This window comes from Haemaphysalis longicornis, unplaced genomic scaffold (assembly GCF_048455015.1).
Source record: "Haemaphysalis longicornis isolate Haplotype H1 unplaced genomic scaffold, Haemaphysalis longicornis Haplotype H1 scaffold_1, whole genome shotgun sequence".
Lineage (NCBI taxonomy): Eukaryota > Metazoa > Arthropoda > Arachnida > Ixodida > Ixodidae > Haemaphysalis > Haemaphysalis longicornis.
In genome coordinates this window covers 307,667,220-307,688,795 of record NW_027526203.1, presented here as the reverse complement: position 1 = coordinate 307,688,795, position 21,576 = coordinate 307,667,220, and the positions used below count along the sequence as shown (strand labels likewise).

At 43.6% G+C, this 21,576-nt stretch overlaps 1 protein-coding gene across 3 annotated transcripts in view; it reads right to left on the bottom strand.

The window, feature by feature from the left end:
- The window catches only part of LOC144149790 (diacylglycerol O-acyltransferase 1-like), a 148,774-nt gene that overhangs the window by 14,377 nt on the left and 112,821 nt on the right, over nucleotides 1-21,576 (bottom strand). For 2 of the 3 annotated variants that reach the window (XM_077681435.1, XM_077681442.1), the window contains exons 6-12: nucleotides 21,331-21,433; nucleotides 15,285-15,422; nucleotides 13,154-13,237; nucleotides 7,770-7,873; nucleotides 5,833-5,913; nucleotides 2,562-2,612; nucleotides 2,398-2,442 (exon numbers count right to left, since the gene is read on the bottom strand). In XM_077681435.1, the coding sequence (XP_077537561.1) occupies nucleotides 2,398-2,442; nucleotides 2,562-2,612; nucleotides 5,833-5,913; nucleotides 7,770-7,873; nucleotides 13,154-13,237; nucleotides 15,285-15,422; nucleotides 21,331-21,433 (606 nt within the window). The remainder of the gene's footprint in view (nucleotides 1-2,397; nucleotides 2,443-2,561; nucleotides 2,613-5,832; nucleotides 5,914-7,769; nucleotides 7,874-13,153; nucleotides 13,238-15,284; nucleotides 15,423-21,330; nucleotides 21,434-21,576) is intronic. The other variant, XM_077681450.1, reaches the window with a different exon arrangement.

The window sequence follows — 21,576 nt, the reverse complement described above, 5'->3', positions numbered from 1 at the left end:
AAAACTGGAATTGCAGCAAAAGCTGCTTAATTACAGAAGGAAAGGCACCGTAAATATACGTCGCTCCGAATCTCAACTACAGCGGGGCTTCCTACACACAACTGTAGCACCGTGGATTCATCCAAGAAACATGGAATTTCAGTACAGCTGACCAAAAATTTATTGCAATGAACTTATCTTCAACGGTTTCGCAGAGTCTGTAACAATGCACGTGCACAAAGGCTCAGATACTTGCACACCTTCTGGTCTTGTTTGTGAAAATTTTGAACATCAAGTTCATGCCAGAATGTATTTTATAGCACTGGCCAGTGCTACTCATTTCATTGAAGTATACCACAGTGGAAAATGCAGTAGGAGGCAGCCTGATTTTTTTCAAGCTCAAAAGTAAGCGACGTTAAGCTTTCCTGTGACCTAATGCTAGGCCAATAATGCGGTTAAATGTAGCAAAGACTTACTATGCTAACAGTTGAATATCAGAGCCTGTATGTGGAACTACCGCATTTTTGTGATTCTAAGCACCCCCCAATTCTAAGCAACCTCCCCTACTTTAGGGAAAAAAAGAGTTATAAAAAAAGTTTGCGTGTGAACCTGAGCCCCTTCTTTTGTAAGCAACCATCGCAAGGTGGATTTCAGGCGCATTAATAAGTGGACGTTGTGGCCAAGTCATTTATGAAGTTTCCAATTACAAATCACTTCAGCAGAACAGAATGTGACAACCTGCTGGGGATACTGAGAGTGGCGTCCCATGCGGCACAACAAACTCAAATGGTAGTGAGAATGACTGAGTATCAGACGTAAGCGGTCGATTCACTGTCTGTACCTATTTTTATTTCTAAAATATTTGCCAAACAAACCATTATTCCTTGTGCCTGTCTCGTCGAGATACGGCCGCAAAAGAAAGTGTCGAGGGTGTGTGTGTGTGGGGGGCTAACTTAGGTTTTTCGAATCTAAGTACCCCCTTCACTTTGGGCGTCGCAACAGTGGCAAAAAGGGGTGGCTTAGAATCGAGTAAATACAGTAGTTAAGCTAACACAAAAACATCAACACAACTTGTAAAATCACACTGAACTGGGACAGCATGAAAGGGTATTCATATTGCTCGACGGCAAAAACAAAAGAAAAGGGTATAGTGTTCACATTGGGGTCATTCCATGTAAAACATCCCAAACTCAAATGTGACCACTGCAGACTTTCTCGAAAATAACTGGGCTAATTTTCCATTGCGTGAAAGTTGCTTCACCAAAGTATTTTTCTCTAAAAAACATGTTCCACCACACAAGCGCCCTTTGAAGTTTATATAAAGAAGCACGACGGTTAGAAATAATTTTTAAAAAATCAAGTGTAAAACTAGGCAAGATTGGAATATTCTACCTGCATCGTTCTTTCATGTGACATAATGTGCAAATACGCACAAGACTTCTCCATGTCTCCATAAAAAAAAAGTAATAAAAAACTGCTTTCTCGTACAGTTGTGTAAGAACATTGTTATTATTTCGGCCATGCTAATTTTTTTTCCAGCTGTTTATGCTAAAATCAATTTAGAATAATTAAAATGCTATGTTTTAATTTAAAAAATTACTTCTGCCTGACTGGTAGGCACTGCTGAACTGTGCCTTCAGTGCAGAGCGTGTACGTGTCAAAATTGAATTTCTGGTGTACATATGAAACGTGGACCCCAAAAATATGTGGCATGTTGACACTTCAACTACATTTTGCGGTAATATATTTTGATTTTAAAAAATGCTTGCATCGATGTTCTGTTCACCTAGCTCATCGCCTCGAGCCCCAAAATCAGAAGTGGTGAATCTTCCACATGACGCTTAAGCGGGTGGTGCATATAATGAGGCATCTCCCTACATTTATTCGAAGGGCCTTGGTGCTTACTACTGACCTGTACCCGAGGGAAATAGTCATTTTGCCAACTTCGGAAGTAATTTTCTTGAAAAGAACTGTTTTCGACCAATTTAACAGGAAAAAGCCGAAAAAATTGAACTGTAGCTGAAAAGTTAACATTTGTGCAAAATATGTAGGAAAATGTTCAATTTCCTGCTGTTTTTACTGAGTCACACAGAAAACACTTACAAAGGTTCACTTATGACTCCATATGCAAGGACAATGCAAGTGGAATGTTCTAAAATGAAAAGTTGCTGTTGCATCTAGTCTCTCTCTCTCTCTCTCTCTCTGAGAGAGAGAGAGGGAGACTAGTTTATAGTTATAGAGTAACTGATCCACTATCTAAAATTCAAAAAAAAAAAAAAAAAGCTCTCCGCAATCATTTGGAGGAACTGGACATCTTTGGAACAACTGAATACTACAGACTTTTGGGGTGTCTCACTTGCAGGTATCTATAAATAATTTACATACAAACCACTAAAACCAACATATCAAAGTCCTTACCGCAAGTTTGAGAAGTCTTTCCAGCATTGCAGGGAAATTCATTTCCTGAAAAGTGAGACATCTACTTTTAAAATGAGCCCTTTACTCCCGAAACAGAGAAATGAAAATATTCTGAAAACCAAAATGTTTTTAAAGACATGCGCTACACAACAGAGACCACTTACAACTGAGCTTAATGCAGGGGTGGAACAGGGTACATGGGTTTGGGAGCAGTCCTGGGAGCAAGCGAAAGTGCCTTTTGTAGCAAGCTTGGAGTAGCCAGAAAGGCCGTTGGAAGCAGATGTAACACCATTTGACAGCATTATGGTGCCTCCCTAACCTTTCTACAGGCCACTGTGCCAGCTCCCTGACAATTAAGTTTTATCTATCTATCTGCATGTTGTCAGGTGTTTTACAGTGCACAAGAACCAACTGTGAATCAGGAACGCAGTTTTTGTACTATATGCGGAGGTTCACAACATGCGGAGTTATGTACCTTCGGCGCCAGGGAGCACGCCAGGATATCACCGTTCAAAGGTAAAATCTCACATGCAGAGTTGAAGAGGATCAGATAACGGGCCTTGCTTCGTGTCCGGTAAACGGCAGTGTTAAGCGAACTCACGACGGCATTCCATAAAACAAGGCGTTTGCTTGCATTTTTTCTATTGAACAGCAGATTCAGTGCTTGCGATTCTGAACATAGCTTTGCATTCACCCGTAACGGGGTTGCGAGAGTCGATGAGCCTACGATAGTGCTGACCACATGGAGTGATTTTTGTGAGCGACACCAAGAGTGATGCGACGGGGATCCGCAATCGCTCGTCTCAAACGCTCGTTGGGGCAACCATGAGAGCGATCGCACAAGCGACTTCGAAATGCGATCCCAATATTGCCGCACAGCACTTAACACGATTGTCACGAAGTACACAAGGCCGCAAGGTTGTTTTATGTGTGCATTTGTCCAAAAAACGGGAAATAAACATGTTTCAGTGAGCGGAGGGTCGTACTTTTCTACGATGCACTGTGCCGCTGCTCGCCCCTTCCCCTACTTCTCTCCCTAAGCCGTAAGTTGCACCACTTGCAGCTCTCCTATTGGCTAGTCGCTGAGGCCACTTCCGGGAGGTGAACAACTTTTTCTGGCGACCCAGAACCGAGCGATGCGGTGACAGATTTGGTCCACGACGAAAAGTGCGTAGTTCATCGCTAGTCGTGTGGCTCCCCAAATCGCTTGCAAAATTGCTCCATGTGGTTAGCGCTATAGACTGCGTAACTCGATTTCGAAATCATCCGATTTCATTAAATGTTAGATCATCCTCTACATAAGCAAACTTAACCTCTAAGTTCACAGGCGAAAATGAGTAATTACCTAACAAAAGTGAACCGAATTAATCAAGTGAGGGCAAAGCATTTAAGACCCTGATGGTTGACTAAATTGAACTACAACCTCTCATGCGAATATTATTCTACCTGTTTTCCCTCTCTGCAATGAGACACGAGAACATTTTACTTTTTTTCTTTTGTCATTTTCCACTGATTGTGGTGCAGCGGCCGGCACCAACAAACTGAACTGTGCAAATGCGACAAAAAGAAAGCCAAAGACAAGGTGGAGAAGGCGCATGGTACCTGCGGCCTTACGGCTACGCCAAAGCCATCTTCAGTAGCCGCTAATAGCCTTGATAAAACCGAAACCATAAACCGCCATGATGAAACCGAAAATGCGGTCTCAGCCATGTTTTTGCACACAGGGGTTCATGGCGGTCGTATCTTGCGGCTCAATTCGGTCGCTGCGGCGCAGTACGGCGCTCAAACAATTTTGGTGCAGCAGGGGCGGTTAAGCACAGGATGGCATAGGCAAACAAGTTTGGCGCTCAATGGCGCAGCTGTTCCACCCCTGTTAATGGTCAGGCTACACTATTGGTCCTCCATAACTAGGTAGTTACCAATATATGTAGACTTCATTGCTGCAATGCACATACAGAGCAGACCATTTATAATGTAACAGTTTTCAGTGCTGGACTGGGTATGGATATAGTGCGGGTTCCAGTGACCGCTGGTTTGCCTCCCGACGCCCAATACCAGTTCTGGTGTGGTTTCTTGGTGGGCTTTCTGATAGACTGGAGCAGCTGGCATGTCCTCTCAGGATCCCCAAAAAAATTTAATGGAGGAACCAGCCAGTCAACGTAATGCACGCTCCCTTTTCCCTCTCACATGGCCACGGAAAAGAAAAAAATAAGGCACCCATCCGCTGGCACATTGTCTAAAGTCGCTTGATAACCACAACTGCCCTCTCCTTTGGCACACCTCTGGAAACAGCAGGCCGCACATCACGAGTTGCCTCTGCTAGAACATTGCATTGATACACGACTGATTTTCATATTGCCCTCCTTGGTAGCTAGTAAAAAAAAAAAAGAAAAAGAAAAATCGCAGTGTGCTTTCTCATCACGTCGCACCGGCGATGCTAGCTGGCCTTCACCCATGACATCCGTTCTTCTAAACACCAAGAAAGGGCTAACGTCTCCATTCACAACAACAACAACAACCAAAACATTAGAATAAAGTCACGCCTGCACTTTCGGAAAACGGTGCAGCAGCAGTAGCAGCTGATGTCAAAAAAGACTTGAAATAAACAGCATGCTGTGTTTTCAATGTAGCCATCATTTGAGTAATGGGAAAGAAAGAAAGCTTGATAGGCACGTTATACGTCTGGCTTAAGGTTTGCACATATTTTGACTGCAAAGCAGTATCACACATGCAGTAAAATCTCGTTACAAGAGATACTCAAGGGACCCAGGAAACATCCCTCTGGTAACCAAGGTCTCTTGTATGCAATGTTGCTAACATGGCGGACATAGGAAAACCAACCAAACCGTCTTCATTCAAATGTCTCCAATAACCACGTGTCTCTTGTAACAGTGTTTCTTGCAACAAGGTTTTACTGTAGTGGGGATTTTTGCAGCTTTCGTGAGGTACGATAATAAGTGGTCTACATTTTGGTCTACATTTTTTGCCCTGCACCAATTACTGCCCAGTGAAAACTTGTGTGAATATACCCAATTATTGAGAACAAACGAAAGCATAACACAGCAGTATGCAAGTACTTTCACTAGCTACATTACACTTGCTAATGGGACACTAAAGGCAAGCTGTATAGCATCTTGTTTTAACTGAACAATTGAATGTTTCGTAGCTCTTCAGGCTTTAGGTAAATGACGAATGACGCTATCTCTGCTTAGAAATAAATGAAGCTGAAATTTGTCGCTTACGTTTCCTTTCCCATTTCTCTCTGGAAATGTCACCAACAGCTAGAGCTCAGCTTTCTCACTAAAGTGCAATGTATTTTTGCACTTGTATGTACGTAAATGGTAGCGCAAATCAGAGCTCTTTCCAGAATACTTGTTCCCTCTACAATATGCAATGGCAGGTATGCAATGGCCATAGTCATCTAGAACAGCTTACCTGAAAAGGCTTCAGGGAGTTTTCCATGATGGGCACTATCCACTGCTGGGCCAAAGCCAGGATCAGCTGCAGCAGCAACAACTTGACAGAGCAAAGAGAAAGAATAAGCAACAGAGGCACACTGACTAACACACAGAAACTGCAACTTTAGTGTTTGCCCCATGAACACAACACGCGTGATGCACAATGCCTCCAAGTGCAATAAAAAAACATTGCCACCCCATCTCGATTCATGACCAAATGGTCGGCGCTTTTTCTGCTCTGAGAAAGGAGCCCCATTTCACCCACTTGAAGACTGTATCAACATCACAGTCGGACAGCCCCATCTGCCCTCCTGCCTTAGAATTCACCAGGGAAAAAAAACATTGTCCTCATGTGCTTTGGAAAGCAGCTAGCAGGTCCCAGTTTACTTCAATGCAGTTAACTTTGTGGTTATCATCAGTAGATGAAGCACTAGTCTGGCATTGCCAAGATGCCCCATAAGTCACTCAGTCTAAATTTCACAACAAGAGATTACAGTTAAGGAAATGATTTTCACAAATCATGGTGTGAGGCCTTGGGGCATGGTCTGTTGGTGTCAGAGCCCATCGAAAAAAGACTACCAATGCCCATTATTTTTAAAACACTAACTGCAATTCCTGCTCACGCAGCCCTCCTTGGGCTGTATGAGCTTGAAAGCATAGGCAAGGCTAAGAAATTCAAACGTCAACTCTCTAAAGTCTTGTGAATCCAGAAAAACTTCACACACCCGCATACACTATCATCAACCTCCTTAACTCTTGCTTTCTCTGTAATCTGCCAGTTCTCGTGTGTGCTCAATTTGGCGGATGTAGCTCCGTGACCAATTTTCACAGCATAAAGGGATCAACTGCCACAAGCTGAAAAGAGCAGAACATACCATACAAACCCATGTTCAGGCTCTACTTTTGTAAAATTAGAATTCAATGGTAAATTTTCTAGGCACAACCCACACACATTCTAAAAAAAAATCAAAAGAAAATCATAAGTGATTGACAAAAATATACTAGTTGTGGCTGTACCAAACAGCTTGAAAAGCCTTTACTTCAGCTTTGAGGTCTCCCCCAGCCAACATCGCTGGCAGAGTCTCCAGAGCTGGCGGCATGGCCCACACGACTTGTTTCTGGTGTACAGCATACTTTTCAATATTTAGTGTAAAACATAGGGGTGCGGCCCTTTGATGAACAAAACGAGATTGACATGAGCCAGCTCATTTCATTACGCATTTCGGTTCAGACCACACCATGAAATTCCAGGACACATACATAGCATAAAAACTTTTTTGCAGTTTTTTTCTGTCTGTGTCTTAATTAGAGCCTGATCAAAGCTTAAGGTTTTGACTGTCATTTGGTACATTGACCAGAACTATATATACCCCCCCCCCCCCCCCCCCCCCAACCCTCCTTTTTTTAACTCAAATGTAATGCACCAATGATGCCTGCAGAATAGCAAACTTGGTATTCACTCTTCTAGCTGGCCTGTTATCTCCTCTTGCCACTTTGCGCCTGCTTTATGAAAGTTTTGCTTGTGGTACGTAGATAAAATGAAATGCCTCTTGATCAGGAAACAATAAGGCATACCAGCTGTGAACAACGTACGTGCAAATGAACAATTTAGGAATGAAATGCAATCTAAGCATTAAAGTAAACAGGTTTTAAGCGACCACACGTTGGACTAATATTTTTAACATCCTCCTCTCTCTCCTCCCCAATTGCTATTGTAGCGATGGTTCTAAAGAAATTGCAATTTTTTTTTCTGAAGTCACTTGAGTATACAAATTTCCAGCACAGTCTGAGCTGAAACAACCTCTACAGGCTGGCCTTCAAAGCAAAATCTTGCAAACACTAGTTTGAACGTGGCTGTACTGCCTGCCCATATGGCAATATGCCTTACCACAAGTAAAAATGGAGAAGGCTTACAGATTCTAAAAAGCGACGAAAGAGGAAGCGCTTCCTTATTCTTGATGACCTTGGAAAGTTGAGCTCGTAGCAGAGGGTGGGAGCAAAGATGAAGTAATAAATATCTGCAAAAGAAAACAAAACAGGTCAGTTAACTGGTGCCTGTCACCATGCAGGGGCAGCACGAGTACGTGTACAGCTGCCTCTCTGACAGAGACAAGCATTGCGATTTCTTTTAATATTTCATGCCTTATTGCACGAGTAAAAGAAATTGCAGCTATACGCCATAAGTGCTGCCTGTAGGGGCGCCAATGAAATCCGTCTAGCGGCCTGTTTTGAATGCCGCCGCAGATCGCTCCAGCCCTCTCCCCACTGTCGCCGCTGCTTTTGTTGCCCTTTCACGACTGAGATTTACCATTTGTATGCGATGGAAATACATATGTAGAGCAGTCACTCTGTTTGCAAATGTGGTGTATTTACAAGGGTGTACAGTTGAACCCCTTTATAAGAGACACGTACTGGGGAGCAGTTTCTGTCTCTTATACGAGATGTCTCTTTTAAGCAGGAAACCATGTTTTCACTTACTAATCAGACCCTAGTTCAATGTGGGCACCGTATGACTAAAATAAGCTCAAAAATGCTACAGCATGTTTTGAAAGATTCATTCTAATTTATGTTTGGCCCCCAGAATTTATGAAACAGTTCTGAATCTTTGTTTGCTTCATGACTGTATTTACACTGTTTTTTACAACCGATTCTACAAGCTTTTTTTTTTCTTTGAATCGTAGATGTTGAGTTCACGGGCCAGAGCGCACAGCTTCTTCCGCTGTGTGCTCAGGCTATTCATTACGCTTGCAGGATTCAACATCTGCGATGCTTCTTGATTGGGAGCTACGCGAGTGGGAGAGCCCACATGTGCGGTCACGCTCCATCCAATGGATGGCATTAAGCTTCAACCACTTTTGTAAGTTGCATTTCCATTGGCAGGGCTTCTCATCATCATTTCATAGCTGACTGAACCACTCTGTGTTTGCTGAAGTTATAATGCAGGCGTCTGTCGTCCACCTGAGCTTCCACAATGGAAGCAACTGCCATTATTGACTGGTGGCACTGCATCTGAAGTTAAAATGTCTGTTACAAGCGAGATTATTGATTAAAGTTCAAGGATGACTTGTCCCTTATAACCAACTGTCTTGTACATCCGATGTCTTATGAAAGAGGTCAATTTAGTGGGAAAGATAGGGCAGCCAACCATGTGGGTCAATAGTGTCTCTTATACCCATTTGTCTCTTACATCCATGTCTCTTATAACGAGGTTCAACAATAGATGTTTCTGGCGCAGCCTTAGTGTGGTACATTCGGTACGTATAAGCGCCACGTGTGTTTTACAGACCAGCATCGTGAAGCAGACATTAGCATAGAGTGGATTGTAATTCGACTGCAATGAAATTTACTAATACTGTCTCCGGTAGCAGCACTTCCTCAGATAGTCATGCTACAGCTATGATGTAAATTGGTTTTGTGCACTTGCATTCTGTATTTACTCGCGTAACGATCGCACTTTTTTTCAAAAAAATTTGATGCAAATTCAGGGTGCGCTCATTACACGGGGTAAATTTTTCGCAAAAAACTTTTGGGCACAGAAAAGGCAAGCAAGTTGTGGGTCAAAATTTTTACGGTAAGTCTCATTAACATAGTAAAAATAATAAATAAAACCATAATAAACTTCCGCACACCGCCGCCAGCCGTTTTGCGAAGCGACGCAAAATTCAGTGTTTTCATGAATTCCAGAGCGCGGCAGAACGAGTTAGCTGCGTGGTGACAACAGGGCGACAACAGGGCGACATGGCTGCCGCTGTCGCAGTGCGGGACATCAAAACAGACATGGGGGCTGACGCAGCAAGCTGAGCACACTTTTTTCTTTGTCTTGCGAGTACATTATGTGCATTTAGTGAGAGTTTCTTCCTCATCAATATTGAACGCATGCTTGCTGATATCGCTAAAATCGGCAAGTCTGCGGCAATAACGTAGCCATGTCCGCTTTGAAAGGGAAGGAAACAGAGGTAAGCACGATCATCATCAGCTAGACTTGGCACACATACCACATACTGATGCGGCAAGTTCAGGGTGCGTTCATTGCGCGGGAAATTTAAAAAATCCAATTTTGACGACAAACTTCAGGGGTGCGATCATTATGCGAGTAAATACGGTAATCTAGAGGAGCACTCATACCTGACAGCACACCAGTTATGCTTGTCGATATCATACCTCGCATATTGATCACTACACTGGACAAGCTAATGTGGCATAAATTTCACAAAGAATCTGCAAAAGTAGTACAGCGTAACACGAAATTATACTCGGATCAGCACACGACAAAAAATGAATGCTGAGTCATCTTGTCCCGAAATGAGTGCCCGCAAACCTTATAGGGCCGCGCTTATAGGGTAAGCCGCGTCCACAACTGAACGCTTCTTCGAAACATCACCATATGACACAGGGAGCCAGCAGAAACTAGCACAAACTAAAATCAGAAGGCCTCATCAGATACCACACTCTTCCAACGACATCTTTCATCGTTTGTGAACTGCCTACCCTGTATATTTCAAAAATGCCTCCTCCAGGCGATCAGCTGTTCGATGAAGTTGAAAAACAAAAGGAAAGTGAGTGCGCAGCTTGTGTGTGTGATTACTAAGCATTCATTCCTTGATTTCGTTCCACATTCGTACACAACGACAGATAACCGTCCCCCCTCTCTCCCCCACCCCATGTCCTGCGAAATAGTAGTGCATTTGTGAAAGTAGTGCAGTAGTGAAATAGTAGCGCAGGTCCGTTCGTAACAGCCGAAATTTTTCCCATTGCAAACAATGCAATTTCGCCGGGACTTTTCGGAAATTCGTATCATCGAGAGTCCACTGTAACACCGATACAGTCTCCGAAAGCACATACCGTTCGCTGTGCATATGCTTCGCGACTTTGCTGCTGAGACACGCTCTGAATTGTTTTTTTTTTTTTTGTTTGTTTTAGTTTTGGGTGGTTCGAATATTTCGAACAATATAAGTATCGTTCGAATCGAATCGAATACCAAAAAATTCGAATCGAATATTCGAAGTTTCGAATATTCGCACACCCCTAGTATTCTCCATTAACCCTTACTCCCACCTGTTCCCAATCCAACGTTCTGAATACTTCTTGTAAGCATGCTGTGAATACCATTGGAGAGATTGTGTCTCCGTGTCTGACACCCTTCCTTATAGGTATTTTACTGCTCTCCCTATGGAGGATGATGGTAGCTGTAGACCCACTGTAGATATCCTCTAGTATTCTTACATAATGCTCATCTACCCCCTGGTTCCTTAATGCCTGAATGACTGCTAGGGTTTCGACCGAGTCAAATGCTTTCTCATAATCTATGAAGGCTATATATAGGGGTTCAGTATACTCAGCGCACTTCTCTATCACCTGATTGATCGTGTGAATATGGTCCATTGTTGAATAACCTTTACGGAACCCTGCTTGTTCTTTAGGTTGACTGAAATCTAAGGTTGCAGAGATTCGGTTAGCGATTACCTTGGTAAATACCTTGTAGACGACTGACAGTAAGCTGATCGGCCTGTAATTTTTCAAGTCCTTCATGTCGCCTTTCTTATGGATTAGGATGATGTTCGCGTTCTTCCAAGATTCCGGTACCATTGCGGTCATTAGGCATTGCGTATACAGGTTTGCCAGTTTTTCAAGTACAATTTCTCCGCCATCCTTCAAGAGGTCTGCTGTTATCTGATCCTCACCAGGTGCTTTGCCCCCTTTCATTTCTTTCAAAGCCTTCCTTACTTCTTCGGTCGTTACTGGTGGGATGTCTATCTCCTCTGAACTGCTGTCTCGTTCGGCATTATCCTGTATGTCCCGGCTACTGTACAGATCCCTATAGAACTCCTCGGCCACTGTGACTATTTTATCCCTATTTGTGATGACATTGCCTTGCTTATCCTTAAGTGCATACATCTGATTTTTCCCCACGCCAAGACGTCTCTTCACTGCTTTCAGGCTACCTCCGTTCTTTACAGCGTATTCGATCCTCTCCATATTATACTTCCGTATGTCAGCTGTCTTACGCTTATTGATTAACTTCGAGAGCTCGGCTAGTTCTACCATTGTTGTACCGTTGTACCAATTATACATAAATCTCAGAATGTCGTAATGCTGTTCCATCACTGCCATTGGAACCAAATAAAGATAAAGTGGTGCAAGTGCTGCGGCACCTTCAATTGATATCCAATGCACTTGATAAGCATAATCATTACCAGCTAGACAAAGCTAGATTGTACTGATAATGACTGCAGCCGCATATAAAGGCATATTGCTTACCCTACAGAGAGATCATTACTGTACACATATTGCACATGTTTCTTGGCTACAGTCCTCAGACAATTACTCCCTTACCATGTTAACAGAAAAGGCTTGACCATCTAGCCTTACCAACATATTTGCATACAGCAGCTTCATTAAATAGATGATGCAAGGCCAACAAAGGGCAAAGAGCACCGAAGAAATTATAGCATAAAGATGGTGTGAAAGGTCACTACTAAAATAAGAGCTAAAGTGAAACAGTTTAAAAGACAAATAAGATCGGTGGTGTGTAGAGCCAGGATGTGATTATCTGCGATTTGGAATAAGCTGTAAAAATTTAGGATTTTTTTATTTCAAGATGGCAATCTATCAGTCAGACAGGACTTGTATTTTATTTTACAAACCACTTGACCAGTATTTTATTTAATATGCAGCCAAATTTCGGTACAGCCAAAATGGCAAACATTTTTCAGAATGAACAGTTGTTTCCATCACTGCTATGTTCTTCCCCGTAAATCAGGCACACAAAATTTCCCTTGACCACTCTTTTCTCACATGAAAGAGGATTTGAAATTCCAAGCTCAGACCTCCTAATGTGACATGTACAAGAGTGGCTAAGTGCACACCACTTACTTGGTGAAAGGTGCACATCATAACAGTGGGGAAAAAAAAAAAAAAGGAAATAACGACAAACTATAGGCATGACAAGTTGCAAGTCGGAGCTCATGTTTGCTGTCATCCCCCTTTTTGCCCTGTTATAATCTCTTCCTAGCACGCACTGCTCTGGCAGGCAATGCTTAGCAAATACACAACCAAACCCTTTCCAGATGTTTACCACCACTGTTACTCAAACATTGCATGTTCTGCAGAAGTAGCAAGGCTGCTAGGAGTTAATTTTATGCAAAACTAGCTCAGTATTTCCTGAAGTAAAATGACCCATGCGAAACCTCATATCCAACATACAACGTAGCAAGTTTTTCTAATAGCTCGCACAACGGTGTTAACCTTGCATCTGTAGTTTGGCAAATAAGCAAGTTTGAAGATGGAATAAACCTTACCATACAAGTTCAAGTTATCAGGGTAGGTGACGAATTTGGTCAGGTGCCCATTGGTGGTGCGTCCATTCATACCATGGGCTACCTCTGGAAAAAACAAGCACATCTATTTAGGCTCAGCCAAAAATGTACCAGACATAATAATAACAGAGACATGTGCAAGTCACACGATATGCTTCACATGCCTGCAATTTAGAAGGCACAGGCCTGTTTAGTTAGCCATTCTTTAAAGTTTTACACACATTGCAATGCTAACATATCTATGCCACGTTCAATCGGGCTTTGAATGAAAAAAAAAAAAAAAAAAATGAACGGACAGCACATGATCAAGGATTTAGTTGTCAGATGCACAAGCATGTAAACATGGAGTGCCATTTCTCCTGCACCATTTTGAAAAGGGTTACAAATTTTAAAAAGAGAGGGGAGATTCTACTGCCTTCATTCACCTTATCCCTCTTGAGCTCAATGATAGCTAATCTGCACCATATCGAATAATCAAAAAGCACTTGATGCACTAACTGAAAAGCTAAGATCTAATGAAGATGAAGCCAGGGTTTTGCTTCAGGTCATTAGCATAATTTTTTAACAGATGAACATCCTCAAACGTCAAGAAACTGCAACAAAACTCTACACTCTGTCTGAAAATTTGGAGGTGTATATGATTGCTTTTAACTGCGAATGATGTGGGAAGGTGGTAGTATCTTCAATCCAATTTTCCATTTCACAGACTATCTTAATAATTCCGATCTGCTTCTGCCTTGTAGTCACCCACCTTCCTGTGTGGCCCATATAGCATGGCAAAGTTTGCAAACAAGAGCAATTAGTTGCAATACATGCACCTTTTTATTGCACGAATGGGTCACCAATGCCTCTGCGCATGTAATGGTATTCCAGTACTACATCCAGCACTGCCACAAATTACACCCGTCTGTACAGCACAATGACATACAACACAAGCTCCTGTCACTCCTCTTTTGTAGTCACCTGCCATGCACTGTTCAATGGATAGCGCTCCCATTTTTCATACGCAAGATGTGGGTTCAATTCCCACCAGTGAATTTCAGGTGACAGATGGATAGATACTTAAATTTCAGCGTTTACCTTGCCAAAGCAAGAATAGCATCTTTAAAGAACAAAAACTGCCGATTTGCATGCTGATTTGTTCTCTTAAGTGTGTTGTTTTTGTATGTATGTTTTGGGAAGTCCAAGCACAGATATAAACACTAGAAAGATTTTAGGATGACAAATATTGAACACTTTTTCATCTCAAAATGGACAGAAAAATTAGGCACGCATCGAATTCGCCTCTTAAAGAAGACTTGAACCAAGAAAAGAGGGCGTAAAGACTTCCTTTAGCCATTTTTTTTAAGGGCACTGCCCTCGGCCATGTTTGTATAGCCTCATGAACAGCATATTTTTATACAAGAAAAGAAAGCACATACACTTTCACCTTTCACAACACAAGCGTCATGAAGCCGCCCACGTGTGCTGACGTGTGCCAGCATGGCCCTCAACTTCACATACTTTGCATTTTCATATCAAACTACTCATAGCTGCAAGTCAATCACACTGCCAGCTCAATAGCGGTAGCTTCAAAATTGGAAATTGCCACCAGGGAGGCAAACGTGCCCTCTAAGGGGTGGCTTCTGTGCCTGCAGGTGCTACACAAGCCACCCCTTACGAACTGTTTCGTACCAAGCATTATAAAAGGTTCAAGTCACTGAGCAATACTCTTTACAAAACTGAAAACAGCCTCATGTCTGAACTGCCTGGGCAAGGCTAGATCAGCCTGTTACAAATAACAGCATAATCCCACTTGCAGTACCCTCGATGGAACTATGAACAAGACGGTTGATGAAGAGAATTGATAGTGTGGCGCTTTTTTTTTTTCACTTCTGTGACAGAAAAGCAGATTATCAGCCCTTTGGAGTAAGCAGGACCATCGAACATGGAGCAGACGGAATGCTAGTTTGAGCCCCAGCCTCGTTCTTTTTACCTATTTTAAGCGATTGTGAAAACGGCAAATCTCATCCTTCATCCCTACTGACCTTAGATTGTCATGCACATTAAAAGGTTAAGTTGGGCCAACTTATTGGAACACAAGGAGGGAGGAGTTGCAAGGAGCAGCACTCACGGTCACCCCCAGATGAAGACCTCCGCCGGTGGTGCTTGCGCATTGCCCTCTGCTGCCGGCACCACAGGTTCACCATGTGGTAGGAGACAAGCTTCAGGAAAAGCACCGTCACGCAGCCCAAGGCCAACGACGATGCCACTGAAAAATGAGCAAACAAGGCGCACACAGTTTAAAGGTTGCCCAGTGAAAGCAAACACAAAAACACTGCAGCTACATTCCCAGTACAGTGGGCATCCATTGGAGGCTACCCGTACGGTAAGTTACACTATTTTGTAGTGCAATTGTGCTAGCTATAAGACACAAAAAAAACCTTCAGGTTGCACGTAACCTGCCTACCGCAACAAGTATGAGATAAAAATTGCGTGGAAATTCATTTCTTAGGCATGAAATGCTTGCGGCACAACCCATCATTAGATGTCTATGCAAGCGTGCATGGGTGGAATTTGGCCTCGCACATGCTAAAAATAGATGTCACGCGAGGCTTGTTCCCGGACCTCACGGATTGAGGAATAGGAAATGTTCCACACAATGCTACTTAAGTTTTATATACAAGCCCTATATACTACTCGGGTACAGCTTAAGAACGACAACGCAAGTTGCCTCTGCGCCTCATCATTGCGTCCGCATGTTCCTCTGTGCAAGGCAGAAAGTGCGTTACTGCAAGTGACATGAGTCGTTTCAGTGATTTTTGGACTTTACCTGCCTATAAACTGCTGCAGCGACGAAAAACAAACTACGCGAGGAAAAGCTGACAATTTCCCGTGTTAGGCCCAATCTCCTTCAGAAACGCGCGTGTGCATGTTGACAACCGGGTTCATCGCTTCGGCGGAGTGATGAACTGCACGAGCTATTGCCGTTCTTAAGATGTACCCGAGTACATTTACAAATTTAGGAGGCAGCAATTTAGTCCATTCTGCAATGTATATGTTGGCTGACTTTTCGGAGCTAGCCAGACACAAGCAGCAAAATCCAAATCTTAAGGCAGCAGCAGCACAGCTGTCAGTGCAACATGATGAGTAGAAATGCCACGCCCCCCATGCTGGCATGTGTGGCTGACATGAGTGCCTCTGCAATGGACCTTTTTCCAGTACCGGTCCCTCTAGCGGCCGCCACGGCGAACTAAAAATGGCAGTAAGGCGCACTCCCAAAAAAGTTTGGCTTTCGGAGAACTCATCCACAAAATATCTTGGTCCCTCCCGCACTGACCCGTCACCCGCACCTTTCACATGAATGTCCCGGGAGCAGGCGAACATTCTCGTGACTAATCTGCCGTGTTCAAAGCGCCCCCCCCCCCCCCCCCCTCTTTTTTTTTTTTTTTTTTTTTTTTTTTTCATTTTCGCAACCCCCTCACTGGCAGCCATGTGCTGGCCGCGTGGTCAGACTCGAGCGTCTTCGCCCCTTTTCTTAGAAAGCCATTATTGTATGCACGTACGAACCCACCACGAGGAGTCCAAAGAGAAAAAAAAAGAAAACGTGCAAATTATAGCCGCTCCCGAAGCAGAAAACCGAGGGGCGCGCTTTTGTTTATTTTGCCGGAGGCGCCTGCCAAGAATGGCGGACCGGCAGCCCGCGCATGCGCAGATCGCTACTGGAAAAAGGTCCATTCTGCAGGACGAAGCAGGCCTTTACAAAGCATTTGGCGAGAACCCAGAACACTTCTTTAATGTCACAATCATATATAGTTCAGCTGCACAGCTGATACATTAGGGTCAATGTTTTTGTGGTGCCCCAAAATTTCTTTATTGATGCCCTGAGACTTTGAATGATCAGTGTTTCTGGCCACTCTCTTACTATACCCCCCCCCCCCCCCCCTAGCCACAATTTCTAGCTTTCACCTTGCGTATTGCAGTCACGTAGGCAAATGATTAAAATTACCAAACTAGCCATCGCATTAACTTAACCTGCAGTCAGCTTCAATCTACATTGTCTCTGCCGTGCATTACATACAAAAACCCGCCTATATCTGTTGACGTGTCTTCTTCGTGGTTTCGATCACCTTTGTTTATTCAATATTTTTTTTGCACCTTCATTGATTGCACTCAATCATGTATGTCCCCCTTGTGTATATTACAGAATTTGTCACTATACTAGCAACTCTAACCCTGTGCGCAATATTTCATAGATGTGTACCGGTGTATTTAGGCTGGTGCTGCCAAATATATCCCTTGCGCCATTGTTCATCAATACGTGATCCAAACTCTTGCCCTCCCCCAACTTTTCTAGTCACGTGGTTTGCACGCGACTCCTAATCAGACCTTATGGTCACAATTGTTTGCACCTGAAGAAATATCATGCCAAGAACTTTGGAAATATTCGTGCTATATGAATGGAACAGGGGGGGGTTCCGACCGTGAAAGTGAGGCCCCAACAGAGGTCGTGGAGTCTAGGAGAACTCATCACAAGTGAACCTGTCATAGCCAACTCGTCATAGGTTAACTCATCAAGTAGGACAAGTCCTGATAGGCCATCTCGCACTAGGGAAACTCGTAACCTACGACAACTGGACAATTGCCATCCCGTCACAATTTAAGTTTTTCATTAATCGTGCTCAAATAAAAAAACACAGGATTTTGCATAATTCTCTGCTTATGCGTAAACATTCTTACGCCCCTCATTCGATCCCCCAACCTTAACACGCCAGACCAGACGGCACATTCTGTTGGTTTTTTGTGTGTTTGCTAAGGTAATCGCATGAGGCCATATTAGATTTTTTGTTCATTGCCAATTTTTTTTCAATTTCTCTATTTCCAAGTAATCGTGTAATGGTGCTGTATTGAGTAGGCCTTCACGATTTCTCTATTTTTGGCGTTTACTATTTTGATCTTATCGTTTTTTATGCCTTATGATAAAAAGGTAAAAGAGTATGGGCTGAAAACCCCAGACATGATGGGGTGCAATGAGGGGGGGAGGGATGAAAACGAACCAACCCGTAGTATGGCGACTATTTTTGTTACTAACTTTTTCTCGTTAGTTCTAAGCAATGCATCGAGAACAGTAGGGCAAGGCTTGGTAACCGTTTAGCAACTAAACTCAGCACCCAGCAAGAATTAGGAATGCAGAAATAGGGAGAGACTTTTGCTAGCGTTCCAGTTAGGTTTCCGACATTGGACCCACAAGCACCAAGAAGTGCCTTACTTATCTAGAACATACGTGGCGAAATAATTAGATTGTGTGTCGACATAAAAGGGGTGTATACAAAAAAGTACGAAGCATATCGAGGCATTCTAGTCTATACGCCACAATGTCGTCATATGCTTCAGATCAGAGGGAGGACTAGAGACACAAGGACATTCACTATGGCAGTACCACCTGCGCAATAAACAGAACAAAAAAAAATGCGGAGACAAATTTCGCGCATTACAAAAAATAAAAGACAGCGAGTACAAAGACTACAAATTATGTTAAATAGGCTCGCTGTGGAGACAAGATTTGCAAATTACATTGCGAGGAGGAAACTACAAAAACATACTGCAAATTTTGTTACACTGAAAGGCCGGGAAAAACTTTCGATAGAACGGCGTCGATAAACTATCCGGACTCCGTTTAAAATGGCTCAGGTCTCAACGAAGCATGAGTATTCACCAGCATGGGTATTATGAACACAGAATGCGGCGCACTGTGGGCGCACTGCAGACATGACAGCCTCCTGCTTGAAACAGTAGCTTTTTTGGTGGCTCTAACCATAAACTCCCACCGCTAAACTCCCATAAACATGCCGCTGCGGATCACAAGCGACAAATGCATCCGGCAGATAAAATCAGCAGCGGTGGCAAAGGCGGCTCTATAACCATTTACACTTTCACCCCTGCAAAATTACCTGCGATCCACGGCGCTAACTCGAGTATATGCTGCAGAACAACTCAACCAAGAGGCAGAAACGCCCTTTCTGCCTTTGTACAGGAGGCCGCCATATTGTCGAGCACGTGCTATGAGAGAAAGCCGACTATGCAGGCAACGGGGTGCCGAAGGCTGCGCTCGCGGTGCGGCAGCGCCTGTTTTCTTGTTACAACATCGTTCCTGCCGTTGGCGCGGGGGGTATGTCATTGTAGTATATCCGCTAAAGCTATTTCCCAAAGACGTTTGACAATTGGCCGCTAGGACGACTATCATATTACTCCGATAGAGATTAATTTGCAAACGTTGTGGAATGGCTACTACGGGAAGGAAACGGGCAGCCCCATGTTTTTTTCCGCCAGGATAAAACTATAGTCCTTCGAAGTAACCAAAAATTCATTACCATTGCAAACGATGAGAAAAATTTTTAAATATGTGTGTGTACCGCTGAACATCGAGTGCAATGGCTCCTCTCCTATTTTTTATTGGCGCACGCGCGTACACGGAATTTTTTTTTTTTTTTTTTAGATACAAAGGAAGGAACAGCGCACATTTTGAAGGACGGACAGAACCATACCACAGCGCTTGTGTTGTGTCTCTGCCCGTCCTTCGTCAAAATGTGCGCTGTGCGCTGTTCGGCAAGGCCTTCACCACAGAGCAAGATTCAATTTCGGTAACAGTAGCACTTAGCTCGGCACAACAAAGATATAACATGCTGCTTTGATTTATTCCGAGGAATGGGCCGTTCATTCATGTTAGATAGCTCTTATCAAAACTGGTCATCGATCAAAACAGCTGTTGGACGCACGCGCGCGTGTCCAACAGCTTAAAAAAATGGCGAGTTAGTGGTCCTCCACTACGGTGCACCTCACTGGCTATTCGCAGTTTTGGCGCGAAATTTTAAGCTATTACGGCGATTCCTTGAACGAAATTTTAAACGTCCGTTACACTTCGCTTTTTACGCGCCCTTTTCCTTGGGCGCAGTTATCAAGTGTTTCGTTATCAATTTCATGACGGTTTGCCTCACTTCTTTACTGCATGCGATAAGGCTAGCTTCTGCCCACCCTTTGACAGCCCGAAGATTTCGCACATGTTCCCGGTGCTTCTCAGTTGCTGTTAATACTCTTTATTGCTGACTGATATACGACCCACTCATGGACGGAACCGTTGAGAATTGCTCGTGTCTGCATACTGCCGGTTGCTTGACGTCTTTTTTATTATTATTATTATTTCTGTCTCTGATAAGCAGCGCGGATGGCCTGATGTTACGCTGGTTTTTAAAACGGAGATTTAGCACTCGTTATCGCTATACATTCGTGCCCATAATGGACTGCAAGAAACCCAGTTACACTGTCATCAGCGGACACTGTGGGCTCCGCTGTGAAGTTAATTTGGGTGATTGATTTGATTAATTAATTTGAAGCTACACCTGGGCTATAAGACGCGCCGTATAGTGCACGGCTCTGGATTAATTTTGACCACCTGGCGATCTTTAACGTGTGCCCTAACATCAACACCCGGGTGTGAAGAAGTTAATCTGGCTTTGCCGCGACGAAGTTTGTTTTAGCGTAGAGCAAAGCCCCCTTTAGGAAAGGAAGCCCCTCCCCTGTGCTGCATTAAGATGTCGGCGCCGATTCCTACATTGCAACATGACACCTCAATGCGTGATTAGGAGGACGAATGTATTGGGCCGGCCGACGAAACATTTTGCCCATCCATACGCTAGGTCTTTGAAACAAACAAACACTGTGGTTGATTCCTCTGTCATGGGAATCGGCAAAATACGAAGTGAAATCTGCAGCGAAACGAGCATGGCTTGCGGGTCGGCGGCTGTCTTGTGTGTGTGCTTAGCGAGCGACGTCCTGCTAGCGGGTCACTTCGGAAAAGGTGTCCTGGCGTCATTTCCGAGACGGATATGACGTCAGTGAAAACTTGGTGAATCCCGGCATAAAACACTTTCGTGTTAAAAAAATATAAAACCAGAGAACGAACAACCCTAAGTATAACGTACTCTTTAGTACTAAAGGTTGCTTCCCCACAAGAAGACCCTGTGTGCAGGGGTGCACCCTTTACAGGCTGCTTGCTTTAATTGTTGCACTGGCGTCACTTCCATGACGGATATGACGTCGTGGAAATCTTTGTGTATCCCGGAATAACACTTTTGTGTTAAATAAAGGCGCTGAATTACAAACTGGTTATTTGCGTTACTCACGTGGGTTGCAGTCCCACACGAAGACCACCACAGGTGGGATGAGCAGAATAGAAGATAAATTGAGCACCTGGACATTTCTGGCCACGTTCTCGGAGAGCCGACCCTAAGGCACAATTCAGAGGACAAATCGCACTATTAGTGCATCGCTCGCCACAAGGAAATAAAATGGGAAATGTTTTTGCCACAAATGAATCATTAACCCCTCTTTACTTTTACTGTTAGCAATTAAACCTATAGAAGGTTTTT